This window comes from Corvus moneduloides, chromosome 5 (genome assembly GCF_009650955.1).
Source record: "Corvus moneduloides isolate bCorMon1 chromosome 5, bCorMon1.pri, whole genome shotgun sequence".
NCBI lineage: Eukaryota > Metazoa > Chordata > Aves > Passeriformes > Corvidae > Corvus > Corvus moneduloides.
This window is the reverse complement of record NC_045480.1, coordinates 54,764,819-54,783,576: the sequence shown is the minus strand read 5'-3', so window position 1 is coordinate 54,783,576 and position 18,758 is coordinate 54,764,819. Positions and strand designations below refer to the sequence as shown.

At 39.4% G+C, this 18,758-nt stretch overlaps 1 protein-coding gene across 3 annotated transcripts in view; it reads right to left on the bottom strand.

Annotated features, from left to right (window-relative positions):
• SNCA (synuclein alpha) overlaps window positions 1-18,758 on the bottom strand; it is a 63,657-nt gene that overhangs the window by 30,278 nt on the left and 14,621 nt on the right. For all 3 annotated transcript variants that reach the window (XM_032109817.1, XM_032109820.1, XM_032109819.1), the window contains exon 4: window positions 17,710-17,855. In XM_032109817.1, the coding sequence (XP_031965708.1) occupies window positions 17,710-17,855 (146 nt within the window). The remainder of the gene's footprint in view (window positions 1-17,709; window positions 17,856-18,758) is intronic.

Sequence of the window (18,758 nt, the reverse complement as noted above, 5' to 3'; positions counted from 1 at the left end):
AGCTACATTTCTGTCACATTTTTTTTCCTGGATAAAATACAAGTAAATCCCAAAGCAACAAAACTTGTTGTACAGCTGCAAAGCCTTGAGAGGTGTATTCCACTCCATCCATCCAAACTACACTCTTTTGGATACAGTGTGACTTCAGACAACCATTACAGGGGTCTTCACCTGAAGATTACTAAAAAATATATTGCGTTCTACTTACAGTTCAGACTGTGTGTGAGGAAAGCACTGTGGCTGCTTAGAGAACAACCCCTGTGATTTGGGAACATGGTTTTTGTGAGTCTGGTCCCTGATTAGAAGTACAGGAAGAAAACTATCAGCAGAGCAGCTTCAGGCCAACACTGGTCTGTGTGTCTTTCTCTTCAGTGGAACCCGCTATGGCACAAGGCATCCTCCTCCCCAGCCACATAAGAGGCGATTTACTCTCCACAAGGATTGGACTCAAAGGTAATGTACATAATGCTGAGAGACTGACTAGAACTCATGGACTCACCATCTTTTAAAATGGAGTAGGGCCATGCAAATGCATGAATCTATCATGTCTGGACTGATGCCTGTTCAGGTGGTCTGAATATGTACTTTTTAACTGTATCTTTAAATACCAACTGGCAATGAACAATTCAGATTCCCATCTCTTTTCTCAAACAGAAATAGACATTTATGAGTGGCACTTGAGCCAATCCTGTCTAAATAATGTGACACAGAAGAAAGAGATTGTTGAGAAAAACATGCACAGAATGGTACTGCTATCACATCTCATGCTACTGCATATGTGTTCTGGTAGGAAACATTTCAAATACAGCCCAAGTAGTAAGATAAGACTTAAATCACAAGGAAGAAAGAATTAGTATGCACTAGAAGGTATGGTAAAAACAAGCAAGGCAGAATTATTTCCCTGAAATTAAAAGTGTAATTACTTTGGTGCAAAGTTTCACACATCTCATAGATATTTTAACAGCTACTCCTCCAAAATGCCCCCTTGTTGTAAACCCGTCTCCATCCTTGATTACCAGCAATAAGACTGAAAAAATTTCAAATAATAAACTCCATACAAGCCACGAAATTCACTCTGTTCCATTTCCACCTAAACATCTGTTTTTCCAGTGATGGACATGGAGGACAAGGACTAGGAGATAGGCTATTCTACCATTCAGTCTTCATAAAGTAACTGAAAAACTCAAAGGTCACCAGTCTTGTGATCACTATCTTGTATCAAATAAAAAAATCCCATCACCTTGCAGTAATTGTCTGCTTCTCAGGCAGTCTGAAGACAACTCTAATAGCTTACTGTATTTCAGAGTCTGAGGCAATGAAGAACCAAACTGCTTGGCTTGGGAAAGATGAAAGGGAAAGTAGCAAAAAAAAAAAAAAAAGACAGGAGAGTTCTAAATTATTACTACTTACTTCAGAGTTAATATAGTGATCTTTCAGAAGGGAAAAGAAGTTAAAAAGCAGTATATGCCATCACAATAGACTAAATGCATATAGATACAACAGTACTTCAGGAAAGTGAATAGATGACAGTCTGGATGATCTGTCCAAAAGCACAGCTAACATCTGTGCTTTTTTTTTAATTGCACTTATGTGCAAGGCTTGACTGATCATTATTTTATATATTCACAGCTGAAGAAGCAGTTTCCATCTGACTAGAATATCCTGCTGCCTGGCATTTGTACTTTTTACTAATATCCCAATTACATTACTACTGGTGACCAAGAAGTGGAACAAAGTATTCAGTAAGAAATATGGCCGTGCCAAATTATCTCAGATTCCAGACGTTCAGTCTACACAGTCTTGAAAAACAAAACTATTTATATGGCATAATGAAGTACTCAAAGATCAGAACAATCTTGAATAGAAGGCAAAATAGAAATCAAACACCAAGCAAATGGAACAAGTTTTCTGTTGAGTAGGTTTGACTGACAAGATCATCCTAACTTGCTGTACTTGCTGTCAAAGAGTGCCAGTCCATGCTGAGGTGGTTGAACAAGCAGTGAAATAAAAACTTACTGTCAAAGGAAGTAAGAAAACTTAACTGTCACCAGCTGTCAGTGTACCAGCCTTACCCTCTTGGTTCTTAGTCAATTCTAGTTGCTTTAAAACCTTGCCAACCTAGAAGACATATCAGGTTGATCAAGAGTACAAGACAGAACCGACAGCTGACAGGCTCACAATAGCCCTTCTTCATGCAGCCAAAGACATCAAATGGGAACAAAGGATGAATTTAACAGATCCCAGCACCATTTTTCATGGTAAGAACGTGATGTTATTTGCTGCTCTGTACTATTTGGATACCATCCACCTACTGCTTGATGCCTCTGGAAGAGCAGCTTCCCAGATGACTAACATTGACTCCCACAATAGAGAAGATGCTATGAAAGAACAATACAAGGAGCAACGAAGAACAAAACAATTTTATGTCACATTTTAAAGCCAGAAAAATTACACATCCTATTTATTTCCACCCTCTAGAGACTTACTTAATCATTACTCAGTAATGCCTGGTGACAAAACTCTCAGGGTTTTGGTTTTTTGTTTTGTCAAGAGCAATTACTATAATTTATCTCTCATATACAACTTTACTAGATGATGTTGAGATTATTAACAAAAATCTGAACACTGCAGCATGCACTGCTCCAACAGTAAAAGATAAGGAGAAACAAGTCCCAACTGTTCAAATACAGAGTTCAAAAAGCCCAGATACGGCAATATCCCAAGGGCTGACTTAATGAAACTATGCACTCCTTGTAGGCAGTACACTTAAGAGACCTGACTGAGAAAGCCTACTGTGAATCAGAGCAACTACAAAATTATGTGCTAGCATTGTTAAAATATGCTAGAGCTCTACCTCACCAGTTCTATACACGTGTATGTACTTTAGATTATTTTATGTTATCAATATGCCCATTCACTTCTGCTTATTTCTCCTGCAATCAGCTGCCAAACACTGACACCTTCCCATATTCTTGAGCAGCCGCAGTGACTGCAGTTCTGTTTACCTGCTCACCAAAGCACTGTTGGGTGGCTAAAGAATAGAAGAGCCCTTGATGCACCTTTAGTTTTAATATTGATATATTAAAGCACATAGGCCTGTTTAGCACCCCTGAAAAAAGACAATCCCAAGAATCATGCACTTAAGCATGAGTATGTTTTTTCAGTGAATGATTCTCATGAACATCCCAAGTCTTTCCAATGCTAGTCCACAGAGCATGCAAGTGCGGCACCTCTGGTCCCCTGTCCTTTGATTTTGGAACTGAAGCAAGCTGTGCTTCTTGAGAGAGACAGATCAAGCCATCAGCCAAAACACGATCTTCTTGGTCCATCTCCCTCATTCCTTGCACAGCTTGGATCCTACCAGAAGCCCTTCCAAGCTTCTGTTAGCTACTCATGCAAAACAAGTGAGGGAAGGAACTTCATGCAATGCCTCATTGTTAGGAAGATAGCACCTCTTAGGGCAAAGACAACTTGCATTTCTGCACTTCTTTGCCCCCACTTCTCAAACCAGTCTCAAATGCTGGCCACATGCAGAATGACACTTTGTGAAAGAACAGTGTGTTCTTCTAACAAAGAGTGGCCAACAGATAGTTCAAGCCACAACATCTGGAAATGAGCCAGCCAAATTCCTGCCTCTCCTCCAGAAGAGATTTTAAAAAACCCAAAAAAATCCGATGCATCTCAGATATCACAATCAGAAATGACATAAGGGACATAACAGATGAGATACTGTAACACAAAAGCTCTTCATAAATATGCTACATACAGTAGCTCGAAACACAATCATCATTTTAACAGCTACACTGAAACGTTTACTGCAAGTAGTCGACAGTTCACGTCAAAACAGAAAAATACAAATGATTTCAAGTTTTCTTCCTTCTGAAAGATGCTTGGTAAATGCTATGACAGGTTTGTTTCTCTCTTTGAATGCCAGATACGTTCAACTAAATGTAAAGATAACCGTAAAATTCAACTCGAGCTCTTACTTCTCCTGGATCATCACTATATTTTAATAAAGATATATCTAGCCAAACTAAATATTCAATTTCTCCTGCACAGCCACTGTGGATAAAAGCCTTGTACCTATTTACACATGGGCAAGCAAGGCAGCCTTCGATAGATTTACAAAAATGAAGCTGAGCATTAGGGTAATAAAAAGCCTATCTTGACTTGGACATTGATGATGTGTAAGAAAAGCAGGAAAGCACCAATCCAGTTCTGATCTCCTACCAGTCTACCTGGGAGGTCAGGGGCAGGAAGTGATTACAACCCTGGAATGCACATAACAAACCAAACACTCTGGGTAAATTCTTTGTACTTTGTTGAAACAGTCAGCATTTCCCTCAAGTGCCAGTTTCAGTCCCAATGACGGACAGTCACGCCTCTTGCCATCCTGGTAAAGGGGAGATTGGTGTCTATCAGTACAAGGCAGTCATCTTTACTTCCACAGGACAGCTGCAGAGATCATGACAAAGGAGCAAGGAAGATAATAGCAGGGGGGTTAGATAATGCCCAAGGCAAAGAGGCTGGAAGTAGATGATCTTTAAGGTCCCTTCCAACACAAGCCATTCTATGATTCTGTGATAGAGCAATATGATGTTGTACTGGACTGATGAAATAGCTGGTCAAACACTGTGCACCCGAAGGAAACCAAAAGGATAGGTCTCCTGTACAGGACACAAGAGTGTCTGCAGGACAGATGGACCAAAGGCTCAGTAAGAACAGATTTTAACTCACTGGAAAATTTAGAAGGTATTCTGATTTTATTTTAAACTTGGATAATCAATAAACACAAAGCACATGGCTGTGGATTTTTCTTAATAATCTTTAAAAATTTCTGTTATACACACAAACCCATCCAAATTCAAGATCCTCAGAATCTGATCAGTTTAGTTTCTTTCTCCTTGGGGCAAGGGGTACTAATTAGGTGAGCTACTGAGATGTCAGCACACAATCTAGGAACATTTAGGTGGATGTGATGGTTTGCACAGAGCTCAAAATAGGCCTCAGGCACTGAAGGGTAAAACATGAAAGGAGAAGAGGAAGACATGACATGATGGACCCTGTACAAGTCCTTTCAGATAATTTGAAATCTTAGTTGAATCTATGTCCCTGTAAAACAGTCACTCAAAAGCCCTGCTTTTCCACACTACCCCAATGTTAGGTGCTAGGATAGACATTCAAAAGCAGTCAGCACTCATCAAGTTCTGCTACAAATAAGTTTCCTGGCAATTATCAAAGGGATCAACATTAGGACTGATACAGAGCAGTTACAAAAAAAGACTCTGAAATGAAATTTCTTCTTCCCATAGGATTCATGTTTATCACCAATGTTTACCAAAAAGGCAAAACATCAGGCTGAAATATCCAAGATCCAGGGCAGCTAGACTTCCAAGCCACTATTTTGGTGGCAAAAGCTGCTGGGTATACAAGAAAGGTAAATCCATTGCACATCCCATACCCCAAGGAAACAGGATTAAGAGGTTCTCTCATGGTGCTTGAATGCAAAGGGGGAACTACCTTCTCTCATATATGCCCACTCTTTCCTCCTCTCACTCATTCCTCAATCATCAAACATCTCCTACCAAGTCTTTCCATCCTTCCTGAACCCAGCTCATCCCCTCCATCAGCTTTGATTCCACAAACAGACTTGTCCTAACCAGAGGATGCAAATCAACCCCAGCCAAACCAGTTACTGTTTTCTTAGGCCAACTTTAAACCCAAGATGAACAGGGAAAACTTGAAGTAACTGAATGTCCTCAAGTCTCTGTAGAGCACATTAACTTGGCACCTTAACCAGCTACCGATCATCCATTTTACTTCAAGTACAATCAATAGTTCTCCACATTCTCTTTGTAGCCTGAATGCCAGGATGAATTCCCAAGTCTGAAAGATTCTCCTTCAGGAAGCCTGCAAAGGCTTCTGTTCAGTCACTTCCCTCCCCATAATGTACCACACAATCTAGAGGCATACAGCTGAGCTAAGGAACACAGAGGCTGGGAAAAGAAGAAAAAACAAATCCACCACTACTCATCTTAACTGTCATCAAGATGTTTACATTACTCCAACTAGATTCCAAAGCAAGGTCTAAGCTTGGCTTTTTAAATTGGTTTCATTACTTCTCCCAGCCTCCCCTATTTCTCAGTTTGGACAACAGCTGGCATTTACAGCAGTCCAACCAGCCGCATGACAAATCGTACATCCGAAATGTAGCTCAGGGAAAAAACTGCAGAGACAGCTAAGATTTAAAAACTCCATCTCATTGATGGTGTGTAGGAGGTGGAAAGAAGCACTGCTAAATCTGTTACCTTTCCTGTGAATGATGAGCATACCACCCCTTCCAAAAATAGACTACGGAAGAAACATTATGCTGGTGACTGTGAAAAAGCAAGCTCACTACTTTGGCTCAGACATCAGGTCAGCTGTATGTGAACACATGCCCTCCTTCAAAGCTACTGGAATAGCTATTACTTAGGTTTTTTCTAAAAAGTAAACACATGGAGTCTATTGGAAATAACAGTGCTTTAAAAAACGTATCCTCATTTCAAGAAGCTGTTTTATAAATTCCAAGCTAACAAAAGGTAACAACTGACATAAGGCTCCTAGTAAAAGCTTCCACCTTCCACCTGCTGGTCTGACAAGCCTGTGCTGCATTCTGTCACAACAGCGATCACTGATCCCTCCTGCCTTCACCTTTTAAACTTTTGCTATGCAAATATATGCTCATAAAGCCTGTCTCCATGCTGTGGACAAGGAAGAGAGTTCAGCTGCTAAATGCACTGGTCCAGCACCATCGAATACAAAAAATGCACTTCAGAAAAATTACTCAGACCACAGTAGGGATGAGGAGAAGGGAGGAAATCTTTCTTCCATCTCAAGATTTCTGCAAAGCCAGTGACTTCGCTTTTGACCTGTTACAATAATTTTCACCAGAAAGGGAAATTAATTCAGCCTCCACCTCTATTGGATCTCTGACCTTTCTCTACAAAACAATTTACATACAGTATGTCTGAACTCAGTCAGTTATATTTTGACGGATTTGTAAGATGATCTGTCACAGGTACAAAATTAAAAATGACCCAGCCATTAAAACTGGTGCTACCAGGAATCTGAAAAGAATCATTTGTTCAGATCAACCATATAAAGTATTAGCTAAGTCAGACAGGGGTTAATCAAGCATCTCTTGAGTGCAGTTCTTACATAAGATACGCTGGTAGCTAAGTAATGAACTGAAGTGTTTGATGCCACCAGAGTGATGTTGTTATTTTTAATTGACATAAGTATATTCATTAGGCAAAGTATAAGTGTTTCATGCACATATTATCTATAAACTGCATTATGGATATAAATTCTACCAAACTGGCCAGCAACTGCATACACAATTACAATTAAACCACACATTTCAATACCTTTAAAGTATCAACTTACTATAAATCATTAGCTTAATAATTAAAACCACTTCAAATTAGAAGCAATCAGAAGCTCACAGTGAGTTCTCAACACCAGAGATGCTAACAGGTTTTACAGCTTCCAGCCTCCTTCCTAAAGGCTCACACAAAATCAAGACAACCTGCACGTCTTAAAAGTGCTCTGTAACCCAGCTCAGATGCCCTTGCAATTTCCTTCCCCAAGCATATTTCGCATTACAACCTGTAAAAGTCATTTGCTTTAGATGTGATAGCTTGTTTCAACCACTGCTTCTTCCTTTCTTCATCTTGAATGGACATTCCCTGTTAGAAATACTGTCTCTATGGATAAGAAGAGATTTCTTGTGACTGACACTCAACCTGACACCCTAACTGAACTTTTCACACCACTCCAAAGTAATGCATGTCCATTTAGACCACAAAGAACCCTTTTGGCCTTAAAAGCATCACAGGAAATTAGCAAGGAAAAAAAAATCCACATATCTTTCTTACAAATAATAGCACATGAAGAAAGAACTATATTACACAATTAAAAGGTACAGCTGAGGTCAGCCAAAAAAGCCTAGAGGCTTTGCTTCATCCCATGGCCCCTGAGAAGAAATATGCATGGCTGACATAATACTGGCAGGGTATCAGCTGCTCTAGGTGATGCCCCTTCCCCACAGGATGGAGTGGGAGGTGGGACAGAGGGATTAAGCTGCTTTAAGGGCACAAATCCTGTTCCATGTGCTTCTGAAGGAGCAGCAGTTACAGACAGCTCCTCTTTCTGTTCACAGCTAACTGACCAACCAGGGTAAAAGTAGTTCTCTTCTGGCTGCATATCCTCATCTTGAGCTTCATTTTGACTTTTCTGACCCAAGCCTGGAAAACCTCCAGGGCATGTGCTAATCAAGCACAAGGAAACAGCTCTGAAAGCTAACACCAAAAGCTTGGAGGGGAATCAATATGTCCAATACATTTCAGAATCAGGCTTTCTGCCTGCTTCACTCTTGCAAAAAGCATGTTTTTTTAAAGGACAACTTTAGCAGCTTACACATCCAGTTTGCTCACAGGGAATATTTTGCATTAGACAAGCCACTGGCAAAAGAGACATGTGCAATCTAAATGTTCAGATGCATTTCTGAGACATTCTATGTAGCTTTGTCCAGTAACAAATTTCAGTGTCCAGGTATATCATAGAAGCTTTTGAAACACTCTGAGACAAGTACTTAAAAACTGAAACATTATTACCAATCATCCTTATCCAGGCCACTTAACTTCCTCTAAAAATTAACACAATTGAAAGCAGGTGAGAGCCAGAGAGTTTAATGACAGTTTACTGTAGAAAAGATGGAATACCTCTTCTTTTTCATTATGTCCTAGCAGCTTAAAAAAAGTCCCAGACATCTGCAGGCTATATCCAAGCTTTTATCTATTACTCCACAGATTCTTTAGGAAGTTATATCAGTGGTTAAAACAGCCACCAAAATGGTGCATGTGATATGACACTAATATTTGCGGATCATCACAAGTACTCTGATATAAATTTCCTTTCTTCTGATAGTAACAACAGCACTGCCGGTAATTAGGTAGTCCTAATAAAGCACCCCACTTGATTTCTTTCATCCTCCCTTTCCCTCTTAACCTATAGGGTTTCTTTGGAAGGGAGATGACATAGAGATTATCTGTATTTTCAGAATGTCAGGCCAATCTCCACAGGGATGTATTTACTCCACATTTCAGTTCTCAAAGTTTACACAGCCCTCAATATCACATCAATCCAAGACCCCAATTTGCTACTCATGCCTATAAAACATCCCACTGCAGTGCTTTGCTGAACAGACTGGCAGACAAACACGCATTGCAGTGCTTTGCCAAAATGTCATTTCAGCACCATAAACTTTCACCACTAGCTAAGAAAACCTGCCAGCTGCAGTCCTTGACTTTTACAACACCAGCAAGTCACACCAACTACCACCATCACAAATACTCTGGAGGCAATGACTTCCAGATAGGCACAGAATGAATCACATTTAAGCTTCCTACCTTCCAAGGCTTGCACACTCCTTCTTGGCCAGCAGAGGAAAGGAGCATTGAAACATGGCAGAAGATGCTAAGGAGACACTTATAGTAACCTGCTAATACCTGGAAGCTTGTAAAACCTTTACCTTAAGTTGCACAAAAATGCCACTTCAAATTTTGCCCAGCTATCATGAGTTGCATGAAAACTATTTCCCATCTGAAATTGCTGAATCTTTCACACAAAAGTGGGCAAGAACAGGAATACAGTTGGCATGAATATATATCACCCCCAAATGAACTTAAAAGTACTCCTCTCACCAAATAGCACCTTCCTAAATATTTAGCATGGGGTTCGAAACTATTCAGAACAGGAAAAAGAATTCTGTGAGTACTGCATGAAATCCCATAGATGGATGCATAGGAAAGACAGGGACACTGAAATGGAACTGGTCCCACAGTTAGCCTGAGAGAATTCCATAATGCAATGGCCATACCTACACAAGGGAGATCAACACAGCAGGAATGTGCTGTGGGGGGAATACTAGGTAAGTTACACAGAAACAGGAGATGGAGGATATAGGAGGTAGAAGGGAGACCAGAGTAAAGAAGAGGGAAGAAACAGAGCAGAGTGTAGACAAGCAAACTCTCATAATAAATGCAAAAGGCAGTCTCCCAGTAAAAGGATGGGGAATGTCTTTTGCGTTTCTTCCTCACAAGTTAAAGAAAAAAATTAAAAATTGTGTTCTGCTATTTGTAGATATTACAAGTATTATCTCATTAGCATGACATGAACAATTCCTAGTGGAGAATGTGTTTACCCTTCTATCAGCTGGGAAGCAATTCTTTTTGGAGACCAAGGGAGATAGGCATATTCAGTTTAAGATGGGGGTACTTAATTTCTCCACAATCAAAGAAATCTGAGGTTAAGCAATTGCTAGAAAACAAAGAACAATATGATGCCACCCAAAAGCTCCCTAACTCAATCTCTCCACAGTTAATTAGGAATACATTATGGTCAGAAGTAGTGAAGGCAGCAGGTAGATCCCGAACATCAGTCTGCACTAAAATGTTATCTCACAGCATGGAAGCCATTAGGAAACCAGGAAAACTTGCAAGACCTTTACATTAAACTGACATTTGCTCCTGAATTAATGAGGAGCAATAACCTCCAGGATATTGGGATAACAGCTTACAAGTTTTCTTTGCTCAAGTTCTGCTTAAATCACAGCTATCAATGCACTGAAATGCTTTGACAGAAAGAACATGATCTTCCTTCAAATACTGCTGTTTTGCTCTCTGAGAAAAAATACTGGCAACCTGCCCCACAGTAGGAAAAGTATTTTCTCTGCCAACCAGGGAGGTCAAGCATAAGTTGCCATTCAAAGTTCTACCAGCACTTCAGCATACTCTTCAACAAACACAAACTCTGGCACTTCTATCTACAGTCACCCATCTTCCACTGTCTGTTTTTTTCCCCCAAGTATTGTTATTTTCTATGCATATTCATTTCTATCTTGCCTAGCCTAATTTTAAATATTTCAAACAGAGGTGTTCAAAGTGACATAAAATTAATCTACTCAGAAGTCCTACCAGAATGTGCACATACCTGCTAAGAAGGAAGTGACAGGTAAAAAACTCTTGCAAAAGAAAGCTAGAAGAAAACCATTGTATTTCCTTGCTGGCTTTACGATCTCTTTACCCCTCCTGTTAATCAGCATATTTTTTGTGAGCATCATTAGCATATTTCATCAAATAAAATTTCCTGTAAACATTGGAGTCTGGTTCATACACTCCATGCTGTTCTTTACTGTGCCACTATGCAGTATCAACACATACTAAGCTACATATGGGAGGCTCACCCATGTGGAAACACCAAGAGAAAACAGAACTGCATTAATGAAACTGCATTAAGCGGCCTCAACTGCAACTGTAATGTGCTTCCAAAATAAATTCAAACCACAAAATCAAAGCCACTTGCATTCCAACACTCAGAATTCATACTGGATTCTAACACAATTTCACAGGTCTACCGACATTCATACCTCTGTACAACTTAGATGATTCACGAGCTTTCCCATCAAAAATACATGTGCTGTCATGAGGAGGAGATTGGACTGTATACATAAAGCAGATTCAAAACTTTAATATCACCTACTGGTGGGTGCCTTATGATCCATAACAAACCAGAGTTTGCTGTTTCTAGAATATAGATTAGCTTTATAGAATGAATTTGTTACAGATATTTTAGTACAACACATCATTAATTCTGAGATCAGTAAGAAAAGCTCTACCAAAATAAATCAGTCCAGCTACACTACAATCAAAGAGATATGTCAGCTCACTGACAGTTCCACTTCCTCCAAGAATTTAAAGAAACAGCTAATAAAAGCTTTCTTCTAAAAGGGTCTTCTGTGAATCAGCTCCTGAGCAATGTGGATCCCCTAATGGGAAATCTATCCATCATTCTTCCACTCTCAATCAATCTACAGACATTAAAAAAGGAAACATCGCTAACAGCTGCTAAATATCCTTTTTGTTTTGCAGCAGTCACTCACATACATTATGCATAGATCAAGAATAAAGCAATAAGGGAAAAAGAAAAACCTGCCTCAGACTACATGCTCTGCACATTATGATTCAAATAGAAATTTGAAAGCAAGTGTTGTCTGACTCATGTTCAGCTGTGACTATCTGAGCAAGCCTTCTCCTATAAATCACCTAAACCATGTTGGTTTCCTTGAGAAAGACAACTATGTGCTAGTTATCCCACCAGAAACCATGCTGTGCTAGCTTGCAGGCCAGGCTGATGGGGCTTTGAGCAACCTTATCTACTGGAAGGTGTCCCTGCTTGTGGCAGGGGGTTTGGAACTAGACAATCTTAAAGGTCCCTTCCAACCCAAATCATTTTTTGCTTCCAAACTGCTGCTGTAATTGCTCCCACACACCAGCCAGGAGTGTCACATCAAAACAATGGTAAGGCCCATCCTGAACAACCAGAAATCCCATCTCTGCATTGCACAAGACAAACTGGCACTGCTTGCATCAGCTACAAAGGGTTAGACCTACGACTGCATGGCAGGCCCACTATGGACCTAGATCACTTGATATATTTAATCAAACGTATCCATTCTCTCCTGTGACATTTTATTGGAGCCAGAAAGGGTAAGAAGTAGTTGAGGAGGGCAGTTAGATGCTGCTGTGCCCCTACAGCCTGCTTGCTTTACAGTATCTACAGAAAAGCATCAACTCCAGAAGTTAATTGGGTGGAGGCCATTTCTGCATTTGGCACACCAAAATCTTACTGAAGTTTCCTTGCTTAAATCAAGGCTTGATATTTTGCTCATATTAAATGCTCTTGGAGATCAATAAACCTGCTTATTCCAACTGAAGAACAACAGTTTAAGTCTCATGCAACATGCACTTACCATCCTGCTTTTCCTTGGGGTCTATTAGCCTTTTGGGACTACTGCCAATAGCAAAAAATGTAATGAAAAAGTAAAAAACCTCTCTATTTCCCTTTCTGAATAAGGAAATCAGGCATCTCTGCTCCACAGCTCTTCCTTCGTGTTTTTAGCCAAGCTTTTCAAAATTAATTGACTAACCTATAGACTGGAAGCATAGGGAATAGTGATCCTTCAACAAGTCAAGCATCCTGTACAGTATACTGAAATAAAGATGATCAGAGAACCAGGAGATCTCCATATTCTAGCAAAATACATGGTTTCACCTACAACCAAATCCTGCAATGATTAGACCTATTTTTAGAATCTTATTTACAAAAACCATTAATTTTAAAAGTTTCAGGAATTTTCCCTGTGGCATGTCAGTATTATGGCAAGTAAAGAAAACACACTGAATAGGTCTCAAAAAGATAAAAAGAGATAAAACAAGAAAATGCCTGTTGGAGCTTCTCAACTACCAAGCTAGGCATTTTTATTGTATGCAGGTAGCAAGGAGAGCACCAAAGCAGTCTTGGGGACTTTAATGTTGGTATTCAAACTTCGGGAACTGATACCCAAGATAACTTAAGTAGAAGTCAAATGTCATCCCTAAGTTATTTCTGCATAAGATTTCTGCAGAAGAGTTTCTAAACTGATCTCTGTTTCTGTAATCAAAGTGTAAAGTACAAAACCTCGAGATTTCTTATACAGCTTTTTTTGTTTCCTGAACTACAGGTGGTAATCAAAACTTTTTTGGGAACACCCCAAAATCTCAATTTGCAATGAGACAAACCAGAAATCTTTAAGGAAAAAGTATAGCCCACATTTAAAAAAATTGGTGTTTAATAAAGAAGAAAAGTATCCTTCATTCTGCCACTGAAAGACAAATTCTCAGAGACTCACAGGGTTTGCATTCCTTCTACTGGTAAGATTTCCCAAATGAACAAGTAACAGCTGACTGGAGTACACTGTGATGCTTGGTGTCTTAATCAAAACTGAGTTGCTCTCACCAAAATTAAAAGGTGTTTCATCATGTCTTTAGTCTCAGCAATGTGTCATGTCTCATGGAGATTCCCTGTAAAGAGGATCAAAAAGGCTCCTACATATTTGTATATTTGATTATGGTGATTCCCCAAAGTGGATTCATTCACCCTGGCTCTAAACAAAGTATAATGTCTGTGGAAAATTTTGGTGGTTCACAAGATGAGCTATTCTAGAAAGGAAAAAAAGTAAGACGTGGAATACTCGACACCTGTGGGTTCCACTGCACTGAACGTTTATGCTGGGGCACTGTTTGAACTCTAAGGAACAACAGAAAACACAGGGGGGTGGGGAGGGGCAGATACAGCAAACTTGCCATCACTTTTAATATTCTATATTAATTTTCACATTAAATGCAATTAGCAAGGGCTCTTAATTAATATTTTCTCTAAAAGAAAATGCCTAATGCCTAAATTGTTGGTCTTGACACCTAAAGACTTTCTGTGAAAGCTTTGTAATTAAACCCATGAGTTCAATTACCTGCTCTGGAAGCATATTGCCTACCTACTTGCTACCTGCTACTGTAATCTTGTGTTTTCAGTGCTATTTACTGCAAAAGTGTTAAATTAAGAGACACTAGAAAAAAAAAAAATTAGCACATGGAGATATCAAAAATGATCATACAGATCATATAGATCCCAAAAATCTTAAGGACAAGACCTGTTCTTCTATTTACTTTAGTAAAATCTACAGCACATGAAATCCATAGCACTGTATCATCATACAGTACTCAAAGAACCTTGAGGTTTCAGCTTGACTGGGAATTTTCGTGCTAGAACAGTAAAATTATTCAGCATAGAAATCATAGAAGTTGGCTACATCTATTCTTGAGATGCCAGGGAACCAAATGACATGGATTCAGTGAGGTTAAGAACTTAATTCAATTAGTTAATTACCTATCTGAAAACAACAGACTTTGCAATCCATATTTTGTTTTCATGTAATGCTATACACCAGATGCTTATTTGCTGGTACCCTCCCCTCCCCCCCCCATTTGTATCCATACATTCAGGCTGACTTACAAATCTCCATTAAATGCAACTATCAATAATTTTCACTTTTTTAAAACTCATTTAGAAGACACACTGTACACAGAAACAAAACATGCACAGGCACACAATAGATGTTTTGTCACTCAGTAAAATACTGCTTGCAGTATATTAGCCCTTTTATAATTAATTTGAGCGTACTTACCACCACTACCCTGGCTGTTTCTAGCAGTGGGTTTCTGCCAAAGCAGCAATCCCCCAGGCAGCCTCAGATGGGCACTCTCAAGTCATCCCTGTCTCTCACTGTCTCAGCTGTCACTCCACACTGCCTGCTTACACCAGCTGCAGGGCAGGTGGGTGACAGCGTGGTGTCACAGCAGCCCTCCAGCCTGGCCTCACTTGGATGCTTAAGCTTGTGCTTCATGCTCCAAAGCACACCAGCTTTTAAGGCTGCACTAGGCCAGCTTGGACAAGTTTCTCAAGAAAGAATTTTACCAAGTATTTGCTTCATATTTCCTTCACATAATTATTGTTGTAGCCACAGGTTAAAAAAAAACCCCAAAAATTTATGAGTGTTTTTAATTATTGAAAGTCAAAACCAAACTTCCATCATGGCACAAGAAAAATGCCAGTCACCATGCAAGACTGTAGGCTTTCACACAGGCAAGCTGCCTTAAGACACAACCTAACAGAAAAAAAAGTTACACTGATACTTTGATTGGATGCCTGGTTGGCATCTTCTGCTATTTCAGAAAAACTCACCCTGTTTCCTTCAAGGGACTTGTGTCCCACTGCTATTCTGGATGCCCACACCTGCCCTACCCAGCTGTCAGTTAACCAGGAAAATCCAAGCAAAAAATCTATCTCATGGGCCTTGGAGCTGCAAAGGAATGCAAACCCACTAGGTTTTAAAATAACTTTCTGTGACTCAATTTTGATATTAACATTTTCAAAATGGCTACTCATCCCTTGCAAAACCAGTAAAAGACAGAGGCAAGGCAGACCAGGAGGAGCCACAGATACTCCTCAGCTACATGGCCATACTGCATAGATGACTGAGAATCTCAGTCTAAAAATATCGGTATCAAGACTCGAATGAATGATTTTACATATCTAAAGAACAAAGCACCAGGTCAGAATAATGTTGCTATTTATAGGAATAATATGCATGCACATTATGGATGTTCTTTCATTTCACAGATGTAATTTTATTCTGTTACAGCCATCAAGACTTAAATATAAGCTTTACAATACAGAGAACAGATTTAAATGAAAGTCAGCAGACATTTGTTTTATACTTTATAATTACAGGGATCTCTCTCTACAGAGAGGGATAAAAAGGCATTAGTTATGGTCAATACTAAAGGGGGTAATTGTGCATTAAAGCAATGATGATCCTGATTACACTGAGTTTCAAGAGCTGTGAACAGAAAAGAATATTCTCATCATAAAACTATGAGAGAGCTTTAGCAGAAACGAAGTGCAGAGACTACTGTGACCATGCCATACTCATGTATCCCCTGGCTGTTCATTAGATTCTCCACTTTGCAAATCTTCCCACACAGCTTTCACAAAGGTCCATGACCACATCAAAAGCAACATTTTATTTATAGCTGAATAAAAGAGGACTAGAAAATCCCCCAGGAATATTGATTTGAAATAGAATAAAACCCACTTGTGAGATGTTTTCCAAGACAATACGCCACAGTGACATGAATACCTACCACAACATAACATCCCTTTTTGCTCCACATCGTAAAGCACCAATAGGATTTGTCAGACAGACACAGAGTACACTTCAATAAGGATAAAAACCCCAAGTTTTTAAGGATTCAATTTTTACAGCTCCTCTGGACACTAACTGGAAATAAGATATAAAATAGAACTTCATGCTAAATTCCATGACAGCTGTATTTTTGTGTAAATACTAAATACTCTTCCTAATCTTATTTTTGTCTAACTCTTAAATGTTCATATAGAAAACAGCACAAAAGGAGGTATTTGTCTCTTCTGGGTTATTTTTGTCTCCAAAAAACACTACACACATTTTGGAAAGCATCATTCTTGCCAACTGGGGTCACTTTTCACCTAGTGTCAGTGGAAGAACATAACTACAGTATATCAGCAACAAAAATGAGGTAACACTTCATATTGCGCAAATACTTATACTCACCTTGGGGCTGGAATAAAAATACCTACAGTGTTCTATAGGATGAGCTAGAGCAAATTTAATCTGGATAGTCGAGAATATTTGGAGGCATTTTTGAGACAGTCAGTCTATTAAGGAAGACAGTGACTCTCCAGCTAGACCTTTACTTTAGATGCAGTGTGTCTAACCAGTCAGTGGATTGGTACACAAACCCTTCTCTCTACAACCACAAAGGATACAAATGAAACCTGAGATTTGCTGTTTGACCTTTCAGCACTAACAGGTTGCTTTTAAATTTGAAGTTACTGGGAAAAACAGTTGTCTTTCCACACAGCTACACAGCTATCCTACAGCAGTTGGCCTCCACTAGAGGCTGCTGAGTTCAGAATCACCACTAGATCACACTTTAAACCATGATCCATGACTAAGACATTTCAGAATAATAAAGTTCCATGCCTAATCCTACTCAAGTTCCCAAATCCTGAAAGCCACTGAAAATACAAGCTATAAACAGCAGACATGTTCTTTGTTGTTCATTTGTTTGGCATAACACAAATCATCCAGCATTCATACTGCTGACAGACAGAAAACACTCCATCTGCCTCTTCATGAGGCCTTCTTTGCTCACTTCTTCACCTGGAAAAGACCATAAATAAACAAACCTGTTTGGCCAACTGATCCTTCTTCACCAAGCCAGTGGCTGCAGCGATGTTCCCTGCTCCTTCCACTGTCTTCTGCGCCACCGCTGTCACTCCCGTCACCACAGCTCCCCCAACATTAGACACTTGCTCTTTGGTCTTCTCGGCCACTGAGAGGAAGCATAAGATGGAAAAACACATTATGCCTCTGGGAGCTGTAAGTTTTTCAGAGAATCTATCACTGACAGCCCAACATCATGAAAAGCCATTACATTTTCTGTACCCCAAGTGGATCTTAAGAAATTAAACTATCCATCTGGTAACACTGGAGCAGTAGAGGTAAAAATAAGCCTTAGCTGGGGCTCAATTTCTTTCATGTGAAAGAAATCTGACATTTTCATTCATGTCTAACTGCACTTTAGGGAAGAAAAATCATTATTTAGGTGCTCTTATGTCCAACTCACTGTATAATATATCCTAGTTTGGAAACGCATTCCAATTAGTCCACCAAACACTTGCTGCATGATACAGGGCACAGAAGACAAGATTTTTTTACATTAGACTCAAAAAACATTGATTATTCTTTTTATTTTTATTTTTTAAGATATATTTCATTAAAAAGCAGATCTATCAATGCTCAACCAGAGAATTTCAAATACAACCTTTTATCTGACTCCCTTGAGATTTTTGCCCCAGTGCTGATACATAATATACTAATTTATAAAAAGACTGATTGCCAAAGCAAACTGGATTAATAGCTAACTTCCAAGCCCAAGGGAAACAACTCATTTAGCCTACATATACATCAGCAGTTGCCATTCTACCTTTCAGAATATCACTGGGTTTCTTCTGCTCATTCATCCCCAAGGGCTCTTTCTGACAGCAGCTTGAACTACAGTGACACTGCTCGAAGAAAAGGGATGGAATGACTTCATGCCTTCAAGTTACATAGCCAGGTTTTCAGCAAAAAAATCCCTATGTATTCCTCTAAACAAGGGAATGGTCTTCAAAAACATCCATCATATATTTTTTCAATTCTAACTAATCCTATACTTTCCTCCAGGCTAAATCCC